Raw genomic sequence first — 26,114 nt, forward strand, 5'->3', positions numbered from 1 at the left:
ACAGCTGGAAAAGAAACCTTCACTCAGGGAGGTCGATTGTGGGGGCAGACAGCATGGGTTGCCTATCACTTTCTTGTATACTTTTGAACATCTCATGGTCTTCTTCAGGGTACTGGAGACAAGAAGTCAAACAGATAAACAACTACACAACTTTCCGAAGACATCTGAAGGCAGCTCTGTATCAAGAAGTTTTAAATGTTTGACATTTTGCTGTTTATTATGTTGGAAGATGGGTGGAGTAGGAATAAAAAATGCTTGTTATAAAACACATGCTCAACAACTGAGTTATTTCTTCTTGAATGGCCATTCAAATGTCTCCTGCAGATTGGGATATTTTATTTTATTCATTATGTTTATATTCTACCTTTCCTTCAGGATGGCACATATGGTTCTTTCTCTCCTCATTGTATGTTCACAGCAACCCTGTGAGGTAGGCAGGGGTAATGTGTCCCATTTTGCCACCTGAGGCAAAATGGGAATGTGTTACAGCACCACCTCCCTTACCTGGGTTCTGCAGCATCACCCATGAAGTGGTGGTGGCAGCAGTGGCAGCTTCCGGTGAGATCTCACTGAAATGTTGCAAGATCTTGCTGAATTCTCATGAGATCTTGTGTGTGTTGCGATATCTTGCAAGATTTCAGTGAGCTCTCCCTGCTGCCAGCAGTGGCTAGGTGTCTGCAGGGGAACTGCCTCTTGGGTTCCCACCACCCAAAGTAGCTACCTCACTCTGCCTCGTGAGTGTGCAGCCCTGGAGGTAGGTTAAGTTGAGAGAAAAGGAGTGTGACAGGCCCAAGATCACCTACTGAGCTTCATGGCTGAGTGGAGATTTGAAACCAGGTCACCCCAATCTTAGTCCAACACTTTAACCAGTACACCACATATATTACATTATAGACACATATTCTGCTCACACAGGTGGCTGACAGAACATCTGCATGGGTCTGACTGCTGTTGTCACAAGAAACAGTGCAGCATCAATTTTTTTTTTAAAAAAAACATTTCCTTAATAAAGTCTCATTCTCCACTTATGTCAAATTTGGCTCCCCTTAACAGGATTAACTGTAATGATGTTTATGATACTGCTGTGAGCCTCCAAGGGAAATATTAGCAAACTCAAGAGCTCCAAGTTCAAGATTCTGATTATTACAAATGAAAGTGAGCCACATCCTAGGATTTGCTGTCACATCTGCTGTGGGGTTGGGAAGTAAATTGTCTGAGTAAACTTTAAGTTTGGGGGATTGCATAATAGTTACCAATCAAAGATTTCCCCTCAGGCCTCTCTGTGTGGATGTTCCATAAAATGAGGTAACTCTTGGGAAACTTTTCTGAAAGTTGTTTGAAGAGTCTGCATCAAATTTCCTTGTCAGTGTGCAAAGGTTATTGAATTTTATCAGCTTCCCATTATAAGTTTTGGGTACTTTTTCTCTATTTCTTCTCCCCCTACCTTCCATCAATTCTAATTGACCCAGGCAACTGCTTCTAAATAGAAAGTTCTTTTACAACCAGCCTCCTCCAGCTGCCAGAATTATTCAGCGTTCGTGACACTCTTAATGATTCCACCCACTGCTTTAACTTGTGCCTTCTTCTGTAGATTTGGCACAGAACTTGGCAAGACCCACAAAGTACTGAAGCAGGAAGAAGGTGCACTGAAGCCATTTGCATCTCATTAAATGCAGTGGGGCTAAACTAGTTAAAATGCTTTCATATTGGCCTAATCTGTAGATCATTATCTTGACTTTCTCTGCTATTACTGTAGGCTTCCCTCAGCTTTATTGTGCAAACAGGAGACAGAACTGGATTCCTACAAGTACAGATAGGTTTTGCAGGACATTTCCAGGGAATCAGTTTTCCAGGTGATCCAGCTGACACCCAGAAGCTACACTGCAACTGTACATTGATCACTGTGTGATGACTGATGTTGGTCCAAATGGCAAATCAGGGCACTGCAAGATCTGTCTGCGTACATGGCCAAAACAACTGTAGCACACGTATCACAAGAGCCGGTACTTCTACCTAGCAGTACTATTTCTGCACCCCTCTCCTCCAATTTAGCATTAATCCAAGGCATCTGAAGGCAGCGTAAGTAGTATTTTGGAAATAGCATCTTGTGTTTGATGTTGTTTTTGGAATTGTGGGAATACTTTGAAAAGGTTAAGTCCTTTGTTGCATTAGCAGCATAAAAAGACCCTGCCCTGCTCCTTTCTTGTCCTTTGTAAAAAGGAAGATGCAACCAATGGTTAAGAAGAAATGGGAGACAAAGTACCACTAGAGTGGCAGTCAAATGGCTACAGGTATATGACTAGGATGCTCTTAATATGCTTGGTACATGAAACATATGGATGATGATTATGGTCACAGCATTATTCAACAGCTCTGATTTCTGCCCTGCTCCAGAAAGACTGCAGCAATGCTGGATCTCCAGATTGCTACTCTAAGCACGTGTCTCATCTATAAGCCACACAGCTGTGGAGAACAGCTTTAAAAATGCACATGGTGTGCAGCACTGGCACCAGTGGAAGCCTGAGCTTTGTTTCCAATGGTGAGCAGGTTGGTCATGTGCTCCTGGTAACCACTTCAGCTGCTGCCATGACCAAGTTCTCCATAGACCACTCTCCCATATAGTCCCTACTATTCCTCTCCTAAAGTTCTACAAATTGTGATAATCTAGATGAGCTAAACAAACTTGGGGTGGGTGAATCTGTCAGTGAGCACAACTGGCAGCAGTGGGACATTGACTTCTTCCTTCCTTCCTTCCTTCCTTCCTTCCTTCCTTCCTTCCTTCCTTCCTTCCTTCCTTTTCCTGCTGCTCCTCGTAATAGTAACAACAGAGACCCTGTGGCAAGAGCCCACCTGCCATTTTGCTTTGGCCACAGTGTCCCAGATCAGGAGCAGACCTTGGTAATATGCAAGGCCAAGATTTGACACCCACCCCAGCCCTTGTGGTGCCGTCCCAAAGCTGGATAAGGGAGGTGCTGGGCTTTGGGATGGAGGGGTGAGGCTCTTGCAGGGGCCTGGAGACCTCCCTCCTCCTTCCCAATGTTTGGCAAGCGCTAGCTAGGCTTTGGGAAGGAGGACTCTAGGATCCTGTCAGAGCCCTCAGATGTTGCATCATCTGAGGACATTGTGTGTTAATGTGGGAAATGATGGGTACCATACAAAAAAGTGATTTCCTGCAGCTATCAGGAAACGCCCCCTAAAGTTCAGAAAGAATGAGTTACTCTGTTGCTATTAACGAGCCACCCACAAACTCCACCCCAGTCCCACCCTTCAATAAACAAAACAGGGTAGATACTTAGTTTTGTCTTCCCCCAAGTTGAGCCAAAAGTTCTCTCATCTCTAGAGTGGGACAGGAATCTCTAAGAGAATCCTTAGCCCCTCACCCAACTATAATTCTCAGGCTTCTTAGGGCAAGGCCATGACAGTTGCAAGTGGTAAATGACTAACTAATTTTGCAATGCAGATATGTCAACTCACTGGGTAGCTTGGTTGGTTACAGCATAGTGCTGATTATGCCAAGGTTGCAGGTTCGATCCAGCTGCACATTCCTGCATTGCAGGGGGTTGGACCAGATGATAATCAGGCTCCCTTCCAACTCTACAATTCTATGATTCTATGTCCAAAGTGCCAAAATGAGAGGTGTAAGCTAAGGAAGATAAGCCTCACCCAGAAATGGGAAGTGAGCAGTATGTGAACTTTGTTATTCCTTGGGCCGAAGAGCTGCCTGGTTCCATTACTAGGCAGTACTGGAATGTCAACAGTATATGAGCTTCATAATGGGAAAGGATCTATGTTAAGACTCAGGATATTATATCTGAATTTGAGGCTTCATGCTGAGGATCTATATAAACTCATTAAGTGGACATTTCTTTCCAGTTTGCTCAATTAAGGACAGTTTCGGTCGATCACACTTGCATTAAATGTAGTGCTTCTGTAAGCTGACTCAAGTGTGACTCAGTACTTCTAATATATTTATATTATGTGCCGGGGTGTTTGAAGTAGAAAGATTTGTGCAGGCTACGTATTTATTTCTATACAATGCCTGAACAGATTGGTTCAGGTTTCACACATAAATAGCTGCTTTCCAGCACCTACTTCTCACCCACATTCTAAAGACAAAGAAAGAGCATGTGGAAAATCATATTTATGATTTTTCAAAACAACAACACGCCCCCTGCAATCCCAAGGCATGCTTGTAACAATCCTTCAACAAAGAGCTACGTATTGACCAGACTGCAGATCATGAGCTAAATGATGAAGCAATAAGCAATAATAATGACTATGCAATGACTCAGTAAAGTGGTGACTCAGCCTCCAGCATTTGCATCACTGGATGGGAACCTGAGGTTCTCCACTTGTCTTTGGACTACAGGTCCCTTTGGACTACAGGTCCCTGACCACTGGAATTGCTGGTTGGTACTGATGTGGCGCTGTGGGTTAAACCACAGAGCCTAGGACTTGCCAATCAGAAGGTCGGCGGTTCGAATCCCCACGACGGGGTGAGCTCCTGTTGCTCGGTCCCTGCTCCTGCCAACCCAGCAGTTCGAAAGCATGTCAAAGTGCAAGTAGATAAATAGGTACTGCTCCAGCGGGAAGGTAAACGGCGTTTCCGTGAGCTGCTCTGGTTTGCCAGATGTACTGATGGGAACTGGAGTGCAACAGCATACAGAGGACCACGTGAAGAGTTCTGCATCTCTGATCTAGAGTGCAAAAGACTGAAGCTGGAAAAGGTCTCTGCCTGAGACCTCAGAGAGCTGCTGCCTGTTGGGCTGGATGGAAAAGTAATCTGACTTAGTAGAAGACAACTTTGTAAGTCCATGTAGTCAAACCAGATTGTAAAAGATCACTGAATTATAATTATAATATAATTATAATAGAGTTTATTTTTAGGTGGAATTGTTCCTTACTTTTCTATCAGGCTAGGCTAGGACAAATAGGGATTTCATTTCGTGGTATTAGGATCCACTATGGTATTTTGAGGGATGCAGGTGGCGCTGTGGGTTAAACCACAGAGCCTAGGACTTGCCGATCAGAAGGCCGGCGGTTCGAATCCCTGTGACGGGGTGAACTCCCATTGCTCGGTCCCTGCTCCTGCCAACCTAGCAGTTCGAAAGTACGTCAAAGTGCAAGTAGATAAATAGGCAGGAAGGTAAATGGCGTTTCCGTGTGCTGCTCTGGTTCGCCAGAAGCGGCTTAGTCATGCTGGCCACATGACCCGAAAGCTGTACGCCGGCTCCCTCGGCCAATAAAGTGAGATGAGCGCCGCAACCCCAGAGTCGGTCACGACTGGACCTAATGGTCAGGGGTCCCTTTACCTTTACCTTGATGGTATTTTGAACACAGTATTTGTTATGCTATTTTGTGTATGTTGATTTGCATATTTTTGTACTGTGTCCTTGTAAACCACTTAGAGGCAATCATAGTTCAGCAGTATATAAATTGTGGACATAACTAACAAACTGTATACAATGCTGAACTGTAAATGTTAAACTGTAAATGTTTAACTGTTAGTTAAAAATGAAGCTTCCAATTTCCTCCTCACACCTGCAGTGGACAAAGTGTAACTTAATTGTTCAAGAATAACCTATCAAATATATATTTTATATTACTCCCTCAGAACTGTTTCACCAGTAGTATGTCATCTATCAGGGGAAGGGAATTCTTCTATGTTAGGGCATAAGCAATGGAGCAAAAGAGAGGGCTATGTCACAAATGTAATAACTACATTTCAAGAAGCAACAGAAAAGGACCAAAGTGGAGCGTGGACTCCTAAAATTAGATGGTTTTTCTATTAAGTGTCTATTTTCTAATCAATAAGTTGGTTTGCCTGTTCAACACCTTGAACTGGAAGACTTTTCTAAGACTCTCCAAGGCACAAAACACAGCTCACCTCTCATTTTCCAGAGCCAACATAAACACGTGTGTGCTTGCACACAAATATGCAGAAATTGCTGGCTCTAAGCATTTGCAACAGTTCCTGAGCAGGGCCTGTTGGAAGGACTGTAGATTCTGCTCAGCTGAGTTTTAGAATGTACACATTGACCTCGGCCAAGGTGGTCTGGAACATGGAATCCTAAACTGGAGAAAGTGAAGTGGTTCATAAAACTTTCAGCTGAACTGCAGACAGCAGATAAGGAATAAAAAGTATCTATCAGAATAATCTATCACATGTATTAAAATGGATATGGGCAGAAAAAGAAGATGTGATAGGAGTAAAAATGGGTTTGGTGAAAGTTGGGTAAAAACAACAACATCCCTCTCTAAAAGAAGCAGCTCATGAAAATCAAGGATATTGGATCCTTTTTCTGACCACATGGTGTCCTCCTTGTTCCATGTATTGGAAGAAGGTAAAGGGTGGGGGGAATCTTCATTAAGAGAAGCCATGTAAATAGAGCAGAGGTCTGAAGACCACGAAACCCAAACTGTTCATATTTATTGCTATACGATCATACACACTGAAGTCACTCCCCCCACCTCCAAAGTTCAGTGTAGTAATTATTCTGCTTTGACAAGATCTTATCTTTCAATCACTTATCTAACCTGCTTGGATCACAGCTCCATTTTCAAGGTACAGTGCTGGGTTAACAGTATGTCAGGGAGATAACAACTTCAATAACATTTTTCACATCCCCTCTTGTTAAAGACATCCTAGAAGAAAAGATATCAGAGATGGGAGAGACCTGTGGGGCACTCGGTCCATTTCCATGCCATTTCAGGATGTGATTGTACATTTAGTATAGCTTTTGAGCATTTTTATGTTTAAAAGTGCCTCATAGCAGAGACTTTCACAATCTCCCTTTGGAGTATATTATCTAGATTCAAAATTTTGAACACAATTTCATGTTTTGTAATATTTAAGTTTCACCATTTCTACTATCACGAACTGTTCTGTGTGATGGAGCATTGAGTATTCTATAATATTCTTGTTTCCTGGTGGCTGCAGGATGGGTGGGACACAAGGTAATTTAATTATGCTTTATGGAAATTTATCAACTGATTTTATTATATTTTGTATGCTGCAAGCCACTTCTACATATTTTATGAAAGTGTCCATTATGAATCAATCAATCAATCAATCAATCAATCAATCAATCAATCAATCCTCAGTAGCACAGATTGCCTTCCATCAGCTTTGGCTGGTGGCCCCGCTGCACCCCTATCTGGACAGGGATAGACTAACTTATGTTGTCTATGCTCTGGTAACCTCTAGGTTTGATGACTGCAATGTGTTACACATAGGGATGCCTCTGAAGGTTAAGAAACTTCAGCTAGTATAGAATTTGGTGAGCAGATTGCTTAAGACAGTTTGAGCATATTACACTGATCCTGGTCTGACTGCACTGGCTGCCAATTAGTTTCCGGCTCTAATTCTAAATGCTGTTTTTGACCTATAAAGCCTTAAACAGCTCAGGACCGCAACACCTCAAGGACCACCTCTCTCCATATGAACCTACCCTGAGAGCATTCTCTGAGGCCCTTCTTTGTGTGCCTCTTCTATGAGATGTTTGGAGAGTCGGAGGTAGGGGGGACGGTCCACCCCAGGTGTCATCACTGAGGGGGGGGGTGACATTCGGCGGCACACTGCCTGCCCGCGACTCCCAAGCCTACCCTGAGCCGTCGGATGAAGGGGCGGAGCTGCGCCACCTTGCCAGCGACCTTCCCCCCTTCCCCCTTCGTTTCCACAGCTCGGGGGAGGCTTGGGAGTTGTGGGCGGGCGACATGCCATTGCCCCCCCACTCCCAGGCTGCTTGGGGGGGGGGGGAAGCCTCTCCCGAGCTGTCAAAAGGAAGAAGGAAGGGAGGAAGGCTGCTGGCAAAGCGGCTCGACTCCTTCTCCCCCCTCGCCCAGGAAGCAGCCCACCATGGGTGGTTCCCTCCACCCCCCATGGGCAGCTTGCTCTGCACCCCATGGGTGTCTCACTCCCAGAGATGCTCACCCTGCCCCCATGGCCCCACCCCCGGACGCACAGCATGTGTGCCGCTCTGGGTGCCGGAGCAACTAGCTCTGCCTCTGTGGAAAGTATTGACATGAGAAAGGACCTTTACTGCAGTAGCTCCCCATTTGTGGAATGCTCTCCTCAGGGAGATTCAGCTGGCACCTTCATTATACATCTTTAATCGCCAGACAAAGATGTTCCTCTTTAACTAGGCCTTTAGCTGATTGTGTTGCGGAAGGGGGAGATTATTGGTTTGGATTGTTTTTTTCTTATTTTTCTTATGTATTTTGTGTGTTTTTAATGTTGTAATTTTATGTTGTGAACTGTCCTGAAATCTACACATGAAGAGCAGCAGATTTAATAAAAATAAGTAATAAATGAAATGGTATGTAGGGCAGAGAGAGACTCGCTGTCTGAAAGCCTGGAGAGTCACTGTAGAAAATACTGAGTTAGATGGACCAATGGCTTGCCCCTTTGACCCTGTCAGAACAATTCATGTGCTTACCTGAGGTACTCGTAGAGTCCATACATAGGCAAGAAGTCAATGTCTGACAGGAACATGTATGGCGTGCTGATATGTTTCATTGCCACATTCCGTAGGAGGTTCACCGGATAAAATTGGCCCTCCTTGTACACTATGTGGTATCCAACGTTGTGACGGCTCATGAGGACCTCAGAGCCTTGAGCGTAGCGCAGAAACTGCTGTGCCTCTGCATCAGAAAGGTAGAGTGCCAAGCTGATTGGTCCTTCCCAGTGTTTGCAGATAGCTTCAAGCATCTGGAGTCTAAGAGAAGAAAGGAAGGGTTAGAACAGAGAATTTTTTACCACAGGATGTCCCCCTTTTCTGTTTAAACTCTTGTACTGGGTAACCTCCATGCAAATATTACCACATATGTTGATACTTTGAAGTCAAAAGATCACTTGGAGATCCATCTCCAAAATGGGAGCTTCAAAGACCAACTAAAAACTGGTACATTTTACATCTTCTCTAGAATGAAAGAAACATTAATTTTAAAGATTTTGTCCCATCACAGAGAACAAGGAAGGGGGGGGGGAATGCAGCAGATGGAATCATTGGAGAGGCAAAAATCACCTTCAATATTTTGAAAGAATGAAACCATTTAAGTAATAAAATAGGCAATGGTTTGTTACGTCTTTCCCAACCTGGTACTATGCTGAGTAGCTGACAGAAGTTGTAATCCTCAACAATCCAGGTTGGGGAAGGCAATGGTATACTCAAGAGTAAGTGCCTACCACTACACTGTATTGCTTCATTCATTGCTGTTGTATTTTCTGCTAAGGAAAGAAATGTTTAGCTATGCTGCTTTTTTATATATATAAGCTGCAGTACTTCAGGGAGCCCTAGTTAGGTTACTAATATTTACTTAGGACATTTATTGGTTGTTATTAAGTGGTAAATTCACAAGGAGTTGAATTTATATTGAATTTCTGTTTCAACATTCATTCCGGCAGTTTATCACTTATTTAGCTCCGTGAACTACAGTTGGATGTGTCCATAGTGTTGCTGAGTTTTTATTTGGCTAGCCATACTTTCCTGTTGAACGCAGATGGCTTGGTTGCTCTTTAATGCTTTGAAAATGCTTTGGGATTGTGGTAGAGTGTAACAACTTCTGCCCTCTTTGATAAAAAGTGGTAGAGTGCTCTTTCCAAATAACACCCCTTGATGCTCTTGCTTCTCTGTGGAGTTTACAAAGTAGTTGCAGTAATAATAATAATGATATTCTAGAATTGTGAACTACCTTTCCAACTGTAGACAACATACAATAAAAACAAAATTTTAAAAATCCTAGATAACCTTAAAACAACTGTGTTTTTTTAACCCAGCATTGTTCAATAGCAACTAGAACCATACTGATGTGCCTGCATAGAATTGAAGTACCGGTACTTAGCTGCTGATGTTAATGCAGATTAAGCCTTTCTGTTTTTTGAAATCATGTGCATGTGCTGGGGTAGAGATGTAGGAAGAATCTTTTGAAATCAAGACTAGACTTTCAAGTGGATTTCTTTCCACCTGCCCATTTGACCCCCATCATGGCACAGATTCTTGCTATGAATGATGCTTGCCTCAGTTCTTTTTAACATATTCCTATTATACCTAAATAGATGCATAAATTGCTTTGCAATATACACTATTTACATATTCATTGATGTATAATTGCTGCTGTCCTGACAGGTGCCTCAGCAATTTTCTTTTTTTCTTTTTTAGAAGTGTTGTTTTTTGACTGCATATAAGTTGTTTGTTGCTAGAGACAGTCAACATGGACAAAAATCCGCTTCTTACTGTGAATTTTTTAAAAATTGAATGCATTATGGCTCTTTTAATATGGGAAGACATGATCTCTTTTGCTTTCTGTACACTTCAACTGTGTTCCTTAATTAAAGTCTCTTTGTCAAAGTAGGGGGGAGCCAACTGGATTTTACTGCTCATTTTCACCCTCCATCTGTCCCCTAAATCTTTGTTTTAAAATATTAAGTGTCCTTGCTCCAACCCCAGACAAATTTCATCCCCCCACTGAAGTTGTTGACTTATAACTTCTAGTTATTTGCTAGTGGCAGCCTATACAGACCTATTCAATCCTCTTTGTACTGTGAATTTAAAAACCAAAGGAACACATCATCATTATTGTTCTTTTCTACATGGCACAAAAACAGATTTCAAGCTGTCAAACACAAAATCATGTTTAGTATAAACATTTAAAACATAAATTGACTTGAGTTTTATGTTTTAGCAGACAAATGCATGCAACCATTTTCTGTATAAAATATGTATTTATGAAATAAAATGTTGCAATTAAATTATCTATGTGTAATTAAGTGGCATTGCACCGAGTGAAGATGAGTGCCTGTAAAACGTTTAATACGTCAAAAGGAATCCATACAATCTAGAACAGAAAGAGCAAAATATCAACAGGGTGCTAAATTGTCTCTCCCGGATGTCTGAGTGAGGAAAACAGTGCAGGGTGACAAGTTTATATTGAACTATGGAATCAAGATAGGGAGACAGGCTGCAATGCTACTCCATTTGCCTTGGAGTAAGCCTCATTGAATTCAATGGGGATTGCTTTTGAGTAGACATGGTTAGGATTGCATGGTTAGGATTGCAGTCGTAGACCCACTTTGTTTTTAAGGTGCCACAAGACCAGTTTGAAATGGAAGACACATAAGATAACTGATCTGTAGATATGTGTGTCTATCATACTGTACTGTATGACATATGTATAATAAAAGGATATTTATGCATCAGCTGATGACAAAACAGAAGAACCACTTGTGCAAAATTAAAACTATTGCAGCAGAATGGAAAATACCAGACAAAAGTGCAAGTGAACATTGGAATGGATTGAGGCAAATTAATTATTCTTTACCCAGGGGTCAGTAAGTGGCCACCAGTGAACCTAATCTCAGCTCTGGAAATCCCTGTGGTCTTCCAGTTGCCAAGCTGAAGGTGAAAAGTTGGGGGGGGGGTGATGGCATTTGTGGCAACTGAACTTGCTGGCAGGCTGCTCTCAAGGGTGACTTGAGGCTCCGCTATTTTTTCCCTCTTTGGTAAATATTCAGGAAAGCTAGCCACTGATTACATGTGTGAATCCTCAGTAAACACACTCCAAGGGGCAGAGTGTGGTGGGATGCAGAAGTCTTCTATCACATAAGGAAGTTCTTCTGTATGTGTAGCTGAATGGTGTTTTAGATTAAAATGAAAAACAAATGTAAAGCCAATAACTGTGACAGAAGTTGGGTGCCACCCTTACCTCTGTAGCAAGATACCAGAGGGTTCTAGGCATTCACCCAGGGTCTGTGATCCTTTGGAGAATTGGGACACGGTAGAGACTGCTATAGCTTTAAAAAATATGATTTATTCACCTATTTACACCTTCAATCTGCATGGAGAGATTCCAGATCTTTTAGCATGGTCATTTCAAGAGGGACTTGCAGCAGTGCAGTCCTGGAGTCAAAGTCATCTCTCCTAGCCAGCCTTCAATCAGCCTGTCCAAGATGGATCCCAGTCTTTTCTCTCCCTCCTTCCCAGCACACCTTGCTCTAAAGACTCTCTTTTCCTGACACCTCAAACACACACCCCATCACCATGGCAACCCCTGTCCGGGTCCAATAATTCCCTTTGATGGGCCATCAACACCTTTTGTCATGTTAATGCCTCTATCCCAAGTAAGGCCCTGGCTTGGATAGGAAGCTTAGCTTGCAATCTTCCCTTCAAATAATGAAAATTTCAGGGTGGTTTGTTTTGGGGGGGTCCCCCCTAAATCTACAACATAACATTTTCCATGTATATCGCTGAATTAAATCTTGCCTAGTCACAGTCCCCATCCTCTGTAGCAAGAATAACTATAGCAGCCATAAGGATGTGAACAAGTGTTTGCTAAACCAAACCTCTTATTTCATTAATCTAAAGAGAAAGCAGAAAAACCAGCAAAAAATTAACCCCAATCCCCCTAAAATATCAAGACATGGCAGTTAGATTTTCTTCTGCATCTCCCAAATCCCTACTACTATAACCTCCCTATTAATGTTTATATGAGGCACAAGAATCTTTTTTTCTTCATCACAGTAATCAAAAATAATAATAATTGTTTCCTTCTCCCGCCATCTTTCCTAAGCTGTGCAGCAGAAAGAAACAACATGTTCAAACCGGCAAATATAAATTCTGATTTCAACATTAATAGCTTTTCCCTGCAGTTCTGAATGATCCTGATGACATCCAAGAAGCTTTGCTTCCCTAGATACCAGAGATTACGTTTGCTAGTCTATACCTGAATCATTATTTTGTCCTTTTTTTAATCTATTATTGAAATGATGGTTATTACTGGGTGTGACACACACTTAAATTAGAAATAGGGATCGATACAAACAAAAACACCCCCAAAGGTATGTGCAAAGCTTTAGCTAGCCCGTGATAGGAATCATAAATAAAACATATGATGCTGTTAAAAAATATACAGTAAAAAGCACAGTGGATTTTATGCAACAAAAAGCAGACAATCAGCATAGATGGATGGAACTGATTTCAGATAAAGCTCCCAATTGCTTCAGTGTGGTCATGGAAAAGTCTAGCAGGGTCCCTGGGCCCTTTCAGGGTGTCTGACATACTGCAAAAGTTTACCTGTGGGAGTGGAAGAATATAGGATTACTACCTGGCTAGTATTTTATTGGCCTGATTGGCGATTCAATGCCTAGGCAGATTGTTGGTCCTCCAAATGCTATCATTCAGCAACCACCATCTCTGGGTTTGTGGAGAGGGCCATAGAGTTGGCGTGATTTGTTGCAGACTGCAAGAATTCAAATTGACACTCTGTCTCCTCCACAACAGCTGATCAGCGGTACAGTACTGCTGCTTCTAGGGATGGTATTTTGCAGCAATGGTGTCTCGCGGGAATGGGTAGGTTAAACATGCCTTTATAGGTGAATCTACCAAATCTGCATTTTTTGAAACCATCTGGGAACCACAGCACAGTCCATCCTTCAAAGCTCACACCTTCCCAAATGTTTCAATGCAGTCCTCCAGTCAAGCAATGTGTACAGAAGTGCATATACTAGAGTAAAATGTGCATGAAAATGTATATATAGCTGAAAATAAGATACAAAAATCCATTATATTAAGAAGCATTACTTCATAAAACTGCATACAGGCATGTATTTTAGGAAAAAAATCACACTAAAATCCTGATGAATTTACATGAGGTTGTTTTTTTTAAATCACAAATTGTTGCAGAAGTGTGGAAAACTGAATTTAGGATTAGAAAAATGAGAAAGTCTTCTCTCAGGTCTGCACCCCAAAGCATTGCCCCCATAGGCCTAGCATGTTGCTGATTTGCCCTCTAGATGAGGCCAGCACAGTGACATCAACTGACCAGGGAGCAGCAACACTCCCAGCGATTGTGCTGCACGAGCACTGCAAAATAGCTCTGCTACAGATGGTGGTGAGGAGAGACATTTCAAAGCATCCAGCCCACTCTCTTCACAGCATTCACTGAAAGAACAAATGCTCTAGCCTCATCTATTACTGGTATTTGCACCTCTCCTTGCCAATGACAATAACACACAATACAAGTGTTGTGGGAGGAATGTAATAAAGAAAAACAGTTTAAAAAAGATAGTGAAAAACAACTGAAAGGTGCAAGAGGAAATAAAATGGCTAAAAGCTTCTTTGGTAGGGATATTATTTATTGATTTTAGCTGAAAGAGAGAATCTCCAACCCGAATCAATGAATAACAACAACTTACTAACAGTGCGTGGAAAGATTATTTTTTCTCATGTCAGGCCAATTGCTTTCTCCTTTCTGAATAAAGATGGGCATCCCTGTCTATCAATACAGCGTGTTCCCTGAATGGATCCAAAAAAGCGAAACAGATGCTCAGCTGCTGCATTGTTGCCAGCAAAACAGTGCTGAGCTGCAGTTCGCTCCTTTGAATTAAAATCCTGGAGGGAAAACATACACAGCCTCATTTCCTTCTCTAATTCATTGTGGCATTCACACAGGATTTGTGTGAGATTCTTCTCTTCGTCTTTGTTTAACTCAAAAGGCATGCACGAAAGCCCCAAACCCCACCACCCCAAGAAATGTTTTCCAAATTAAAAATCAATAGAACAGGCGCTGGTGAACGTGGCGAATGATGACTGAATGTGCTAGATGCATAAGCTAGCAGCCAAACAGTGTAGTGGTTTTGTGGGCTTATGCTCATTTCTACAGCAAAATCAGTATGCATTTAGTCAGCCTAAGTTCCTAGGGTCTCCCTGTGGAGGAACACTGACCTTTCTGTGTAGTCAACTAGAGGGACAGAGGTGTTGCACATGCCTCATGTTCTGCTAGGTATGTGCTCTGCCTAATGCAATGCTGACTGCTTGCTTCTTTTGAAGACGGGCCTCTTCCTTCCTAGAACTAACTCTACCAACAGCAGGGAGGAAGGAGGGCCTCAGGTATTGGGATGGGGGGATTCTGATGCTGCATTTCAGATGAGATGCTCTTGGTTTCGGAACAGAAGTGATGCACATTTTACAGGCTGCTCAAAATCTCTGTGAATGCACATCCCGGGTTTATCCAGGCTCTCGGGATGCAGCCGCTTAAAAACCAAATTTGACAGGATAAAAATTGCCGGCTCAATACAGCTTCTGCTCAAAGAAAATTACGAGTGTGCCCAAAGCAAAAGCAAGACAGAAAAAGCATGGGCTATCAAGGACAGAGGTAGCTCTAGGACAGGAGCATGGAAGAGGATCTAGCTAGTGGGCCAGAACTTGATTTCCACCTCCACCCTGCAGTACAAGTGTGCATCTTTCCTTGAGAAGCACTACTCCCCTGAGAAGCACGACTCAAGGGGCTTTGCAAGCATCAAAACCTCTTTAATCCAAGACCCACCTTTGACTATCCCACTCCTAACATCATATATGGCACCAGGGTGGGCATGGCTTGCCCACCCTTATGGACCAAATGGAGAGGTCCACATATGCTGTAGAACAAAGAACCTATTTTGTAAAATCCCCAGCAAAGCAAGTGGTACAGAAGGTAAGGGAGAACTAACAAAAACCCTCTGCTTGAGTCACCAATCAATGTTATCTAGGTTCTTTCCTTTCCTGACTCACCACATGTTTTTTTACACTCATTTACACTTTTGATGCATTTTAAATGAACTCAAATGACTGGATTGACATTGTTATACAGCATTGTCATGTACCATAAGTATGAATTGCTGTGCTTATGTTGCCTATCCTGCATAACACTTTGAACATGGTGTATTTTGGGGAACTGATGCTAACTACCAGCTAGGGTGGATCAGGCCATTTCCGGGGTCGTAACTTCCTACTCTGCACCTGAGCACTGAAGTCTCTGACTCATCATGTCCCTGTTTCTGTTCAAGACAACTGTTGGTGCTTTCCACAAGAAGGAAAGAAAATGGCACTCATTTACTGTCAGTGAATCCCAAATGTTCTTTTCCCCACCGACATAAGACCTTGTGAAATTTTCTTGAACTCATTAGCTGGTGCTAATTGCATTTTCCAGAGTTCTTGGTGGGATAATAAAATGGCATTTCTTACCTGTCCATTGAGAGTTGAGCCACCAGCGTTACATCAGTGTTGTCTGGAGCAGACTCATACTCGTAGTGTAAAAAATACAAGTGAGTGCGATGGACAGTGAAACGCTCCCGTCTAAACTCATAACACAGGTCATCTTCATCCAACTCAGACAGCTGTTTCTGGAGCTGTAGTGGGGGTAGGGTAGTGGAGGGGAAACCACAAGTATATATATTACTAAATCTCTTTTAGTGAAGGGTAGTCGTTTGTTCAGATTAGGTGCCTCACTAGCATCTTGTCACTTTCATTCATTGCATGTATGAACTTTCTCGCAGACCCCAAAGTCATCTCACTTACAGATCCTAAAAGAAACAGAAGGGCTACTTTGTACAATGCATAATTAACTTACAGAACTCATTAACCAAGCATATTTTTATAGTGGCCATCAGAACAAATAAACTTTTTAAAAGGAACACGGGAAGTTGCCTTATACTGAATCAGATCATTGGTCCAGCTAATTCAGTAGTTCACATGGGTAGTGACTCTCCACGTTTTCAAAAAGGAAACATTCCCAGCCCTACCTGGAGATGTCAGGGATTGAACCTGGAACCATCTGCATGCAAAGTAAAGCCCTTCCAGCAGCACTAGGTATGTCAGTGGAAACTAGCCAGGATAGCAAAAAAACAACAACTCATCTAAGGTTTTTGAGAGAAGCTAAAGATTAACCACTGGGAGGGGAATACATGTATATCATCACCATCATATCCTCCTATGAACTTTCTGAAGACATATGGGCTGGCAAAATTCTGCCTCTGTATATGCTGTTCTGGATCCAGCCTTGTTGCAGCAGTGATATAGCAAGACTTACTTTTAGGCAGTGCACCAAATACTCTAGTTTCTGGCAGGGATACTTGAAAGCTATGCCATTGGCATTCTGGAAAAAACACATCAATGGTTCCTACGGCTGCAGGTATGTTTTCTTTCAAAGAGCCATCCTCAAAATTTGTGCATGACTAAATGGCTCACCAAACAAAACAGCAGAAGAATTGATTATAGTTTGGAGGTTGCATTTGCTCTTGGCCAACCTTCCAAGGGCCCCATGCCAGTGGTGGGTGTGGTCACCTCACACCTTCACATGCACGAACAGAGGACATATCCACCAGCAGACACATTCCGCACAGACCCGCTCTTCCCATTCTCAGCCTTGGATCAGCCGAGCAGGGGAATTATTGTCCTCTCTCCAGTCATCAAATGATCAACTGATGGCCAGAGATGTATCCTCATCTTCCTTAAAAAAAAGTCTTTGAGTTGCACACACATCCCTGCCCACTACACCATTGGCCATGCCCAGATATTATGAAAGCTGTAGTCTATAAAGTGATGGCTGATTTTCTCCAATCCTTGTCTCCATGTGTTTCTTCCTCTCTTTCTTTCTCTGTCCTACTCTAGTCACCACTGTGGGCACAAATTCTCCATCATCTTACATTTCATTCACCACTGAAAACCTCAGTTCATAACACCCTCGTTCATTTCATTCCCCTAAGCACAAATAACATTTTAAATAAAGCCAGAAATGACTAGGTGAAACATCTTAATTTCCTTCCATGGAAAGACATTAGCATTCTCCCCTTATCAGTTCTATTCATCAGCCTAAGTAGAAATGGTTAGAAGAGCTGTACCATACCACTCCTTCGAGATATCATAGTATCTTCTTCTTTTTTTAATTTCACAAATAGCCAAGCTATAAGTTGGTAATTGCAAAGTAGCCATTATCTAGGTAGTCACTGAGTGATTATCAGATTACTTCAGGCTTCTAAGATAAAAGGATATAACAACTTAATTATGAGCTATGGAATAGCACTATGGACTAAATTATGTCTCTGACTACTGCAGAGGAATGGAATAAAGAAAGATCACATTTCATGCCCTATTATTTTAATCGGGGGTGGGATGGAGCCAGAAGGGGACCAAATGCAAGTTTAATATTTATGTAACATCTTTCCACAGTGGAAATGTTACGTTATATTAATTAATTAATTAAATTTTTATCCTGCCCTTCCTCTTGAAGGAGCTCAGGATGCAAAAAAGAGGGGGGAATTGTCTCTTAGGGACAATTCCAATACAGAGCTAGCCAGATTCTGTATATATGCCCCCCCTTTGATCTGCAGATGGTGGCCCAGAAATGTATTTTTGTCCAACAGAAACCCTTCATTAGTGTTCAAGCTTGACCATAAAGTTTGTGCTGTCTTTCAATGAGAACTTCTCATTTAAGGAGCACATATGCTCAAATATTATCAGGGCATCACATATGAAATCCAGGAGAATGTAATGAACAACATGTAGTGAAAGCGTGTGTGTTGTCGCTGCATCTGCTGGCCCTAGAATCATAGAATCATAGAGTTGGAAGAGACCACAAGGGCCATCGAGTCCAACCCCCTGCCAAGCAGGAAACACCATCAGAGCACTCCTGACATATGGTTGTCAAGCCTCTGCTTAAAGACCTCCAAAGTAGGAGACTCCACCACACTCCTTGGCAGCAAATTCCACTGTCGAACAGCTCTTACTGTCAGGAAGTTCTTCCTAATGTTTAGGTGGAATCTTCTTTCTTGTAGTTTGGATCCATTGCTCCGTGTCCGCTTCTCTGGAGCAGCAGAAAACAACCTTTCTCCCTCCTCTATGTGACATCCTTTTATATATTTGAACATGGCTATCATATCACCCCTTAACCTCCTCTTCTCCAGGCTAAACATGCCCAGCTCCCTTAGCCGTTCCTCATAAGGCATCATTTCCAGGCCTTTGACCATTTTGGTTGCCCTCCTCTGGACACGTTCCAGTTTGTCAGTGTCCTTCTTGAATTGTGGTGCCCAGAACTGGACACAGTACTCTAGGTGAGGTCTGACCAGAGCAGAATACAGTGGCACTATTACTTCCCTTGATCTAGATGCTATACTCCTATTGATGCAGCCCAGAATTGCATTGGCTTTTTTAGCTGCCTGCATTGTCTCTCTTGCCAGCCAGCCGCATACTACCCAAGTCTGCAAAAGTTTTAATTGTCATGCTTCACATTAAAGTTTCCTGAACACAATTTGTGACAAGCCAATACATTTTGACCAGAGTGTTACGCTACTCAGTTTCTCGATGATCTAGAGATAAGCAAGAAATCATAAAGTTTGATAAAAGTTGTGTGCCTCCTTGGTATCTTAGGCTTCAGCGCATTTAACTTCCAAATACCTCAGCAACTTTTTCGACTCAAGACCTAAGGCCTCAGATGCTGCTTCTGCTCACTCTGCTGAAGAGGATCCTTGTATTCTCTTTAAATTATGCCAAAGAGCAAGTAATAATGCAACTCATATTTTGAATAATTATAGCCTAATCTATGTGAAAGATGCATGCAATTAGTCTGTATCCTCAATGTGTCTACAGTGTTATTAAATTACAATGCATGACCAGAAAACTGGCAGGACACGAACAAATTTGCTGAATTATACACATATTAGTTATATACCCAAATTTATAATGAAATGCAGGTTCCAACCTATGCATTTGACTTGCCCTTTAAATGCTGTGTTTAGGCAAACATCTTCGTAACTTCTGTTCATGATATAAAGAAGTGTAAGAAGATTTCCATTTACAGTGGTACCTCGGGTTAAGTACCGTATTTTTCGCCCCATAAGACGCACTTTTTCCCCTCCAAAAATGAAGGAAAAATCTGGGTGCGTCTTATGGGGCGAATGCAGGCTTTCGCTGAAGCTTGAAGAGCGAGAGGGGTCGGTGCGCACCGACCCCTCTCGCTCTCCAGGCTTCAGGAAGATATCCGCCGCCCAGGCAGCCCTGTGGGAGGTCCCACAGGGTTGCCTAGGCTGCGGATAGCAGCCTGCTTCTCGGAGCGTCGGGCGCCCTGAAGGCAGAGCGCCCGACGCTTCGGGAACCATTCCGCCGCCCAGGCAGCCCTGTGGGAGGTCCCGCAGGGTTGCCTAGGCTGCGGATAGCAGCCTGCTTCTCGGAGCGTCGGGCGCCCTGAAGGCAGAGCGCCCGACGCTTCGGGAACAATTCCGCCGCCCAGGCAGCCCTGTGGGAGGTCCCGCAGGGTTGCCTAGGCTGCGGATAGCAGCCTGCTTCTCGGAGCGTCGAGCGCCCTGAAGGCAGAGCGCCCGACGCTTCGGGAACCATTCCGCAGCCCAGGCAGCCCTGTGGGAGGTCCCACAGGGCTGCCTAGGCTGCGGATAGCAGCCTGCTTCTCGGAGCGTCGGGCGCCCTGAAGGCAGAGCGCCCGACGCTTCGGGAACCATTCCGCAGCCCAGGCAGCCCTGTGGGAGGTCCCACAGGGCTGCCTAGGCTGCGGATAGCAGCCTGCTTCTCGCAGCGTCGAGCGCCCTGAAGGCAGAGCGCCCGACGCTTCGGGAACCATTCCGCAGCCCAGGCAGCCCTGTGGGAGGTCCCACAGGGCTGCCTAGGCTGCGGATAGCAGCCTGCTTCTCGGAGCGTCGGGCGCCCTGAAGGCAGGGTGCGCAAGGCTTGGGGCGGCAGCGGACTGCTTGCGCGCACCTAGAAGCTTGGGGCGTGCTGAGGTCAGCGCGCCCCAAGCTTCTGCATGCCGGCAAGCAGTCCGCTGCCGCCCCAAGCCTTGCGCACCCGGCGGGACCTCCTGCCGGGTGCGGGAGGCTTGGGGCGGCAGCGGACTGCTTGCCGGCATGCAGAAGCTTGGGGCGCGCTGACCTCAGCACGCCCCAAGCTTCTAGGTGCGCGCAAGCAGTCCGCTGCCGCCCCAAGCCTTGCGCACCCTGCCTTCAGGGCGCCCGACGCTCCGAGAAGCAGGCTGCTATCCGCAGCCTAGGCAGCCCTGTGGGACCTCCCACAGGGCTGCCTGGGCTGCGGAATGGTTCCCGAAGCGTCGGGCGCTCTGCCTTCAGGGCGCTCGACGCTGCGAGAAGCAGGCTGCTATCCGCAGCCTAGGCAGCCCTGTGGGACCTCCCACAGGGCTGCCTGGGCTGCGGAATGGTTCCCGAAGCGTCGGGCGCTCTGCCTTCAGGGCGCCCGACGCTCCGAGAAGCAGGCTGCTATCCGCAGCCTAGGCAGCCCTGTGGGACCTCCCACAGGGCTGCCTGGGCTGCGGAATGGTTCCCGAAGCGTCGGGCGCTCTGCCTTCAGGGCGCTCGACGCTCCGAGAAGCAGGCTGCTATCCGCAGCCTAGGCAACCCTGCGGGACCTCCCACAGGGCTGCCTGGGCGGCGGAATTGTTCCCGAAGCGTCGGGCGCTCTGCCTTCAGGGCGCCCGACGCTCCGAGAAGCAGGCTGCTATCCGCAGCCTAGGCAACCCTGCGGGACCTCCCACAGGGCTGCCTGGGCGGCGGAATGGTTCCCGAAGCGTCGGGCGCTCTGCCTTCAGGGCGCCCGACGCTCCGAGAAGCAGGCTGCTATCCGCAGCCTAGGCAACCCTGTGGGACCTCCCACAGGGCTGCCTGGGCGGCGGATATCTTCCTGAAGCCTGGAGAGCGAGAGGGGTCGGTGCGCACCGATTAGCGCAGGGGTCCGCTAGCCCTGGGAGAGGCGCCGGCTCTCCTACGCTAGCGGAGACCTTGCCGGCACGCAGAAGCTTGGGGCGCGCTGAGCTCCGCACGCCCCAAGCTCCTGGTGTAGCGCAGCGCACCTGGGGGGGAAATAAAAATTTTTTCCTTCATTTCCCCCCCTAAAATCTAGGTGCGTCTTATGGGCCGGTGCGTCTTATGGGGCGAAAAATACGGCACTTAATTAGTTCCGGAGGTCCGTTCTTAATCTGAAACTGTTCTTAACCTGAAGCACCACTTTAGCTAATGGGGCATCCCACTGCTGCTGCACCACCAGAGCACAATTTCTGTTCTGATCCTGAAGCAAAGTTCTTAACCCGAGGTACTATTTCTAGGTTAGCGGAGTCTGTAACCTGAAGCGTATGTAACCCGAGGTACCACTGTATAAGAACAAGCTTTAGATAAAGGGGACTGTGCAGCTGTCCAAGTGGGCAGTTTCTTACTGATTGTATGTATTAAGCTGGAATAATTTTTAAAGCCCTTGCAATCCTCCTTCAATAATCCCCCCCCCCCAAGAATGGTTCCACAGATACAGGTGGCAACTACTTTCATTAGATTTTGAATAAAATAATGTAGAATGTGTAAGAAATACAAAACAAAAAACTACCAAAGAGATAACAGATTTCTACCAGCTCAAAAAGAAAATAAGAGGAGATAAAGGATATTTTCTAACAGTTATTTGGACAGTGAACTGTGGCATGCGTCTCTACTTCAGATCAGAGAAAACTGCTTTTGAGGTGGACCTAGACTAGGGATGGGGAATTTGTGGACTTCCAGGTGTTGTTGGACTCCACTCTTGTGAATCCCAGCCAGCTTGGTCAATGAACAGAGACATTAGAAATTGTAACCTAACTCATCAGTGGTGGAGGGTGACTCCCTATCCTTAGCTTAGACAGACATACTGTAATCCATCTACCTAGACAGTTGATTAGCTGCTCCTTGCTGTCTATCACAAAAAACCTTAAACAAGAAAACATGATAGTCCGTGAAACAAATTCTACTACATGAGGGCTGGTTTGCTGTACATGAAATCAACTGAAAGCTGATGTGACAAATTGCATTAGGTGACATGAAAGGGCAGCAAACTGATGGTTATTTAACTTATCACTTTTCTGCATTTGTACTGCTGGGAAGGGAGAAAGGTGCTTGTGGGATTTTGTGCCTCAGGTGCCAAAATAACTTGACCAGCCTTGGGAACTGTGCACCCTGACACGGGAGGAAAGAGCTATCTGCTGCTCTGCCTCAGGCAGCAAAATGTCTTGAGCTGGCCTGCTTGTCCTCATGGACCTAATTGTGAGATTAAAGGCTGTCCTTGATGGATACAGTTATCTTTCAGTGCACAGTAACTTCCAACTTCTTTTGCAAATGGATTTTTTTAATTAGGGGAAGAAAAGCTTAAAACTCTCCCCCAACAGCTCATAACAGCAATGAGCACAAATCTCCTTCTAAACCAGTTTAAGGTCTTGCACTTGCCGAGCTGCTCTTACTGCTCTAATTAACATGGCTCCCTCTTTTGAAAGGAGGATTATTATTAATGCCAGTAGGCGGTCATAGTTTTACAGCTTATGGTGAAATACCAGAGAGGACGAGGTTTCTGAACCTTTCTGAATCTTCAGTAACTGCACAGAAGAGGGGCTGTTGACAGGTCTGGTATTTCTCTCCCCCAAAACACTGAGGCAGGACAAGTGCATCATCCAAAATTATCTCTTCCCAACATTTTACAAGCACGGGAAGGCTGCTCTCTAGTCAACACTTTTGTCTCCTTCCCAACTTCCAGCACAGTTCAAACTAGTGCATCTACAGCCCTGCTATGAAGGCTGAAGAACACGGGGAAGCTGCCCAATACTGTGTCAGACCACTGGTCCATCTAGGTCAGTATTGTCAACACGGATTGGCAGTGGCTCTCCAGGGTTTCAAACAAGAGTCTCTCCTACCCTACACGGAGAAGCTGATGATTGAACTCAGGACATTCTGCATGCAAGGCAGGTACTCTACCACTACAGCTGTTGTGGTAGAAATGGGTGGCATAAAGATGGCTGCACCAGCCTAGAAGTGGTGCAGTGATTGGGCTCATATCAGGCCTGGTGGCATCTTGTCACATCAGTGAAACTGGATTGGGATCCAGGCCGTTTTTGTCCCTCCCACTCAACATCCCCCTAATGGCCTGTTCCAAGCTCATAATCGCCTGTTCCAAGCTCTTCCACTTCCAGTGAAGATCTGGCTGGTGGCATTTTTTGCCCACTGGAAAGGGAAGTGCTGTACTGATGGCGTGTCCCTTGGGCCACTCTGTTGGCAGTGACTGGAGTGAAGCAGGATTAGCTAGCACAGCTGTGTAGGGGAACACCTCTGTCCAATCCAACCCCCCACCTCAAACAACAGGGCTTGGATTGCTCTGATAGTCACAGAACTCTGTGTTCCATGTTCTGCATGGTTATAAACTTTCTCTCACACACAGCAAGCATGCTGTGCTTTGCCTTTACAGCTTTCACTGGTTGTTGTTTTTTTCTATGGCTAGCCAAAACACATACCTGCTGTGGCTCTTCTGTGGCTCTCCATTTAGGGGAAAGGGGACTTTTTTGTATGTGTGCCTATATACAAATAGTTGTGTCGGTTGTCTGCTTATATCAGTTTAATTTAACTTATGTGGTTCTATGGTGTGTTTTTTATTTTTAAAAAAACTTCAGCTTGCTGAAAGCAAACAAACCTTTGAATCAAGCCGAGCAATTTAGAAGTGCATATACAACCTTAGCTTTAAAAGCAAGTCTCCATTTGGGCTGCATTATTCCGAAGGAATTGTCCAGGAACTTCTATGAAGGAGCTGTTAAAATGTTCTGCATTCCAAAACAGGCTCTAGATAGGCAATGCTATTCCACTGGTGTGCAGAGACTAATTGCAACAGTATTTTTCGTCTTGTTGATCATGTGCTCCCAGGCACAGCAGTTAGCTGGTCTGAATTTATAATCGGAGTGGTTTCAGCAGCTTTTAATTTTCCTGCTGTTTCCTGCCCTCAGCTGCTGTGCTTTCAGTTCAGTCTCTGCTCTGAGTATCCCTACAGTACATTCTAAAGCTAAAGGATTTACCCTGCCTCATCCACATTTTCCAGGCTGCTCTTTGGAGACACGGAAAAGGAACCGTGAGCGGACCCCCATTTTGTGTGCCATTTCCCGGCCTAACTTCATGTTGTGCTTTGGTGGTTCTGCCTCTGGAACATATTTTGAAGTATGTGTTATGAGAAGTGATGCTAATCAGGAAGGGTGGTTGCCATGGTGACCGCAACATGAGTATATGTGGATCCTGTTTTTGACCCCTGCCCACTAGCTACTATTCTACCACACAAGACTTTGGGGACAGAAAAAGTGACGTGAACAGCGACTTCAACCAATTATTATATGATTATATTACATCCTTATTTACAGGTTGTTTAGTAGGACACAGCCCTCACAAGAAGGCTTACATAATCAATCAGTATTTCCCCATAAGCTATTCCTTACTCAGGACAGGAAAGTTCCTCAAATGCCTACATTTTGGCAATTGTTCCCCCCCCAAAAAAGCTACCATCCAACATGTTTGCACTAGACTTCAACAGAACTGAATAAATCCTCAAAACTCCATGTATAAAAATCGGATCCCACAGTGGCTGGGCAATCAAGTGGCTGGGATTTTCCCCCCTAGCACAGCTCTTTCTGGAGGTAATTAAGCATTCTTTGTTACTGGCAGGGTAATTCCCTTAAAACTGGTAACATGCAAGTTCTTTCAGTCACAAAACTGCTCTACCCTGCACCACAGCTTTTATCACTGCCACTGCTCTCAGTAGTTTTGGTGCTTCATCATATGAATGCCCCTGACAGAAGTCGCTGCAAAAAGAAAAAAAGTGAATACGGAATGAATATGAGGCCTTTACTAGAGAAATTATATCTTGCCTTACAGCTTTTGCTGTGAAGTCACAACTGGGTATACTAAACATACTACAGAACAACCCTGCGCTTTACAAGTAGGTCCTCTGGTAATGGAATGCTGGACATAAACATTAAAGGCCTATGGAAAGCTCATAAATAAGATATTATAGTGTGCATTGCTTTTATGACTTTCATTGGAAACTTACTTTCAGCATTAAAATAAGAAGAGGCGGGGAAGAGGAGGATGAGACAGGCAACAATGCTTGATCTAAAGGCCACTAATCCTGCTGAGGTCCTTTCCACTTACTTCAAGGGCTGTAAATTCCCCCTTCCACGTTTCATGCCATGCATGAGATATGGAGCAAATTAGTGCAGAACCCTTGTTAAATCTGGTGGCTCATTTAGCAACTGTGAAAGCAAAGTCACCAGATGACACGGGTGGTGCATCACATATATTAGGCAGCATAAAAAACCCTTCAATAGTTTCCATTTTACAGGCCCTGCACTTAGCACAAAACACTTCTTTTAGTTACCATAATTTCCCTTTTTGTACCAAATGTGCTCCCCTGTTGCATTTGAACTAATGGTATCAGATCTCTCCCCTTCCCTCCATCTGTCCAAACCCAAGCACGCAAGTTCAGTTGCCACAACAGAGATTAAAAATATATATTGAATGTCAG

At 44.5% G+C, this 26,114-nt stretch overlaps 1 protein-coding gene across 1 annotated transcript in view; it reads right to left on the reverse strand.

Moving 5' to 3' along the window:
• Positions 1-26,114, reverse strand: part of LARGE1 (LARGE xylosyl- and glucuronyltransferase 1) — a 345,951-nt gene that overhangs the window by 14,940 nt on the left and 304,897 nt on the right. The window contains exons 11-12 of the mRNA XM_081210986.1: positions 15,999-16,162; positions 8,439-8,717 (exon numbers count right to left, since the gene is read on the reverse strand). Coding sequence (XP_081067112.1) covers positions 8,439-8,717; positions 15,999-16,162 — 443 coding nt within the window. The remainder of the gene's footprint in view (positions 1-8,438; positions 8,718-15,998; positions 16,163-26,114) is intronic.

The sequence above is a fragment of the Podarcis bocagei genome (assembly GCF_964188305.1).
Source record: "Podarcis bocagei genome assembly, chromosome: 10".
Lineage (NCBI taxonomy): Eukaryota > Metazoa > Chordata > Lepidosauria > Squamata > Lacertidae > Podarcis > Podarcis bocagei.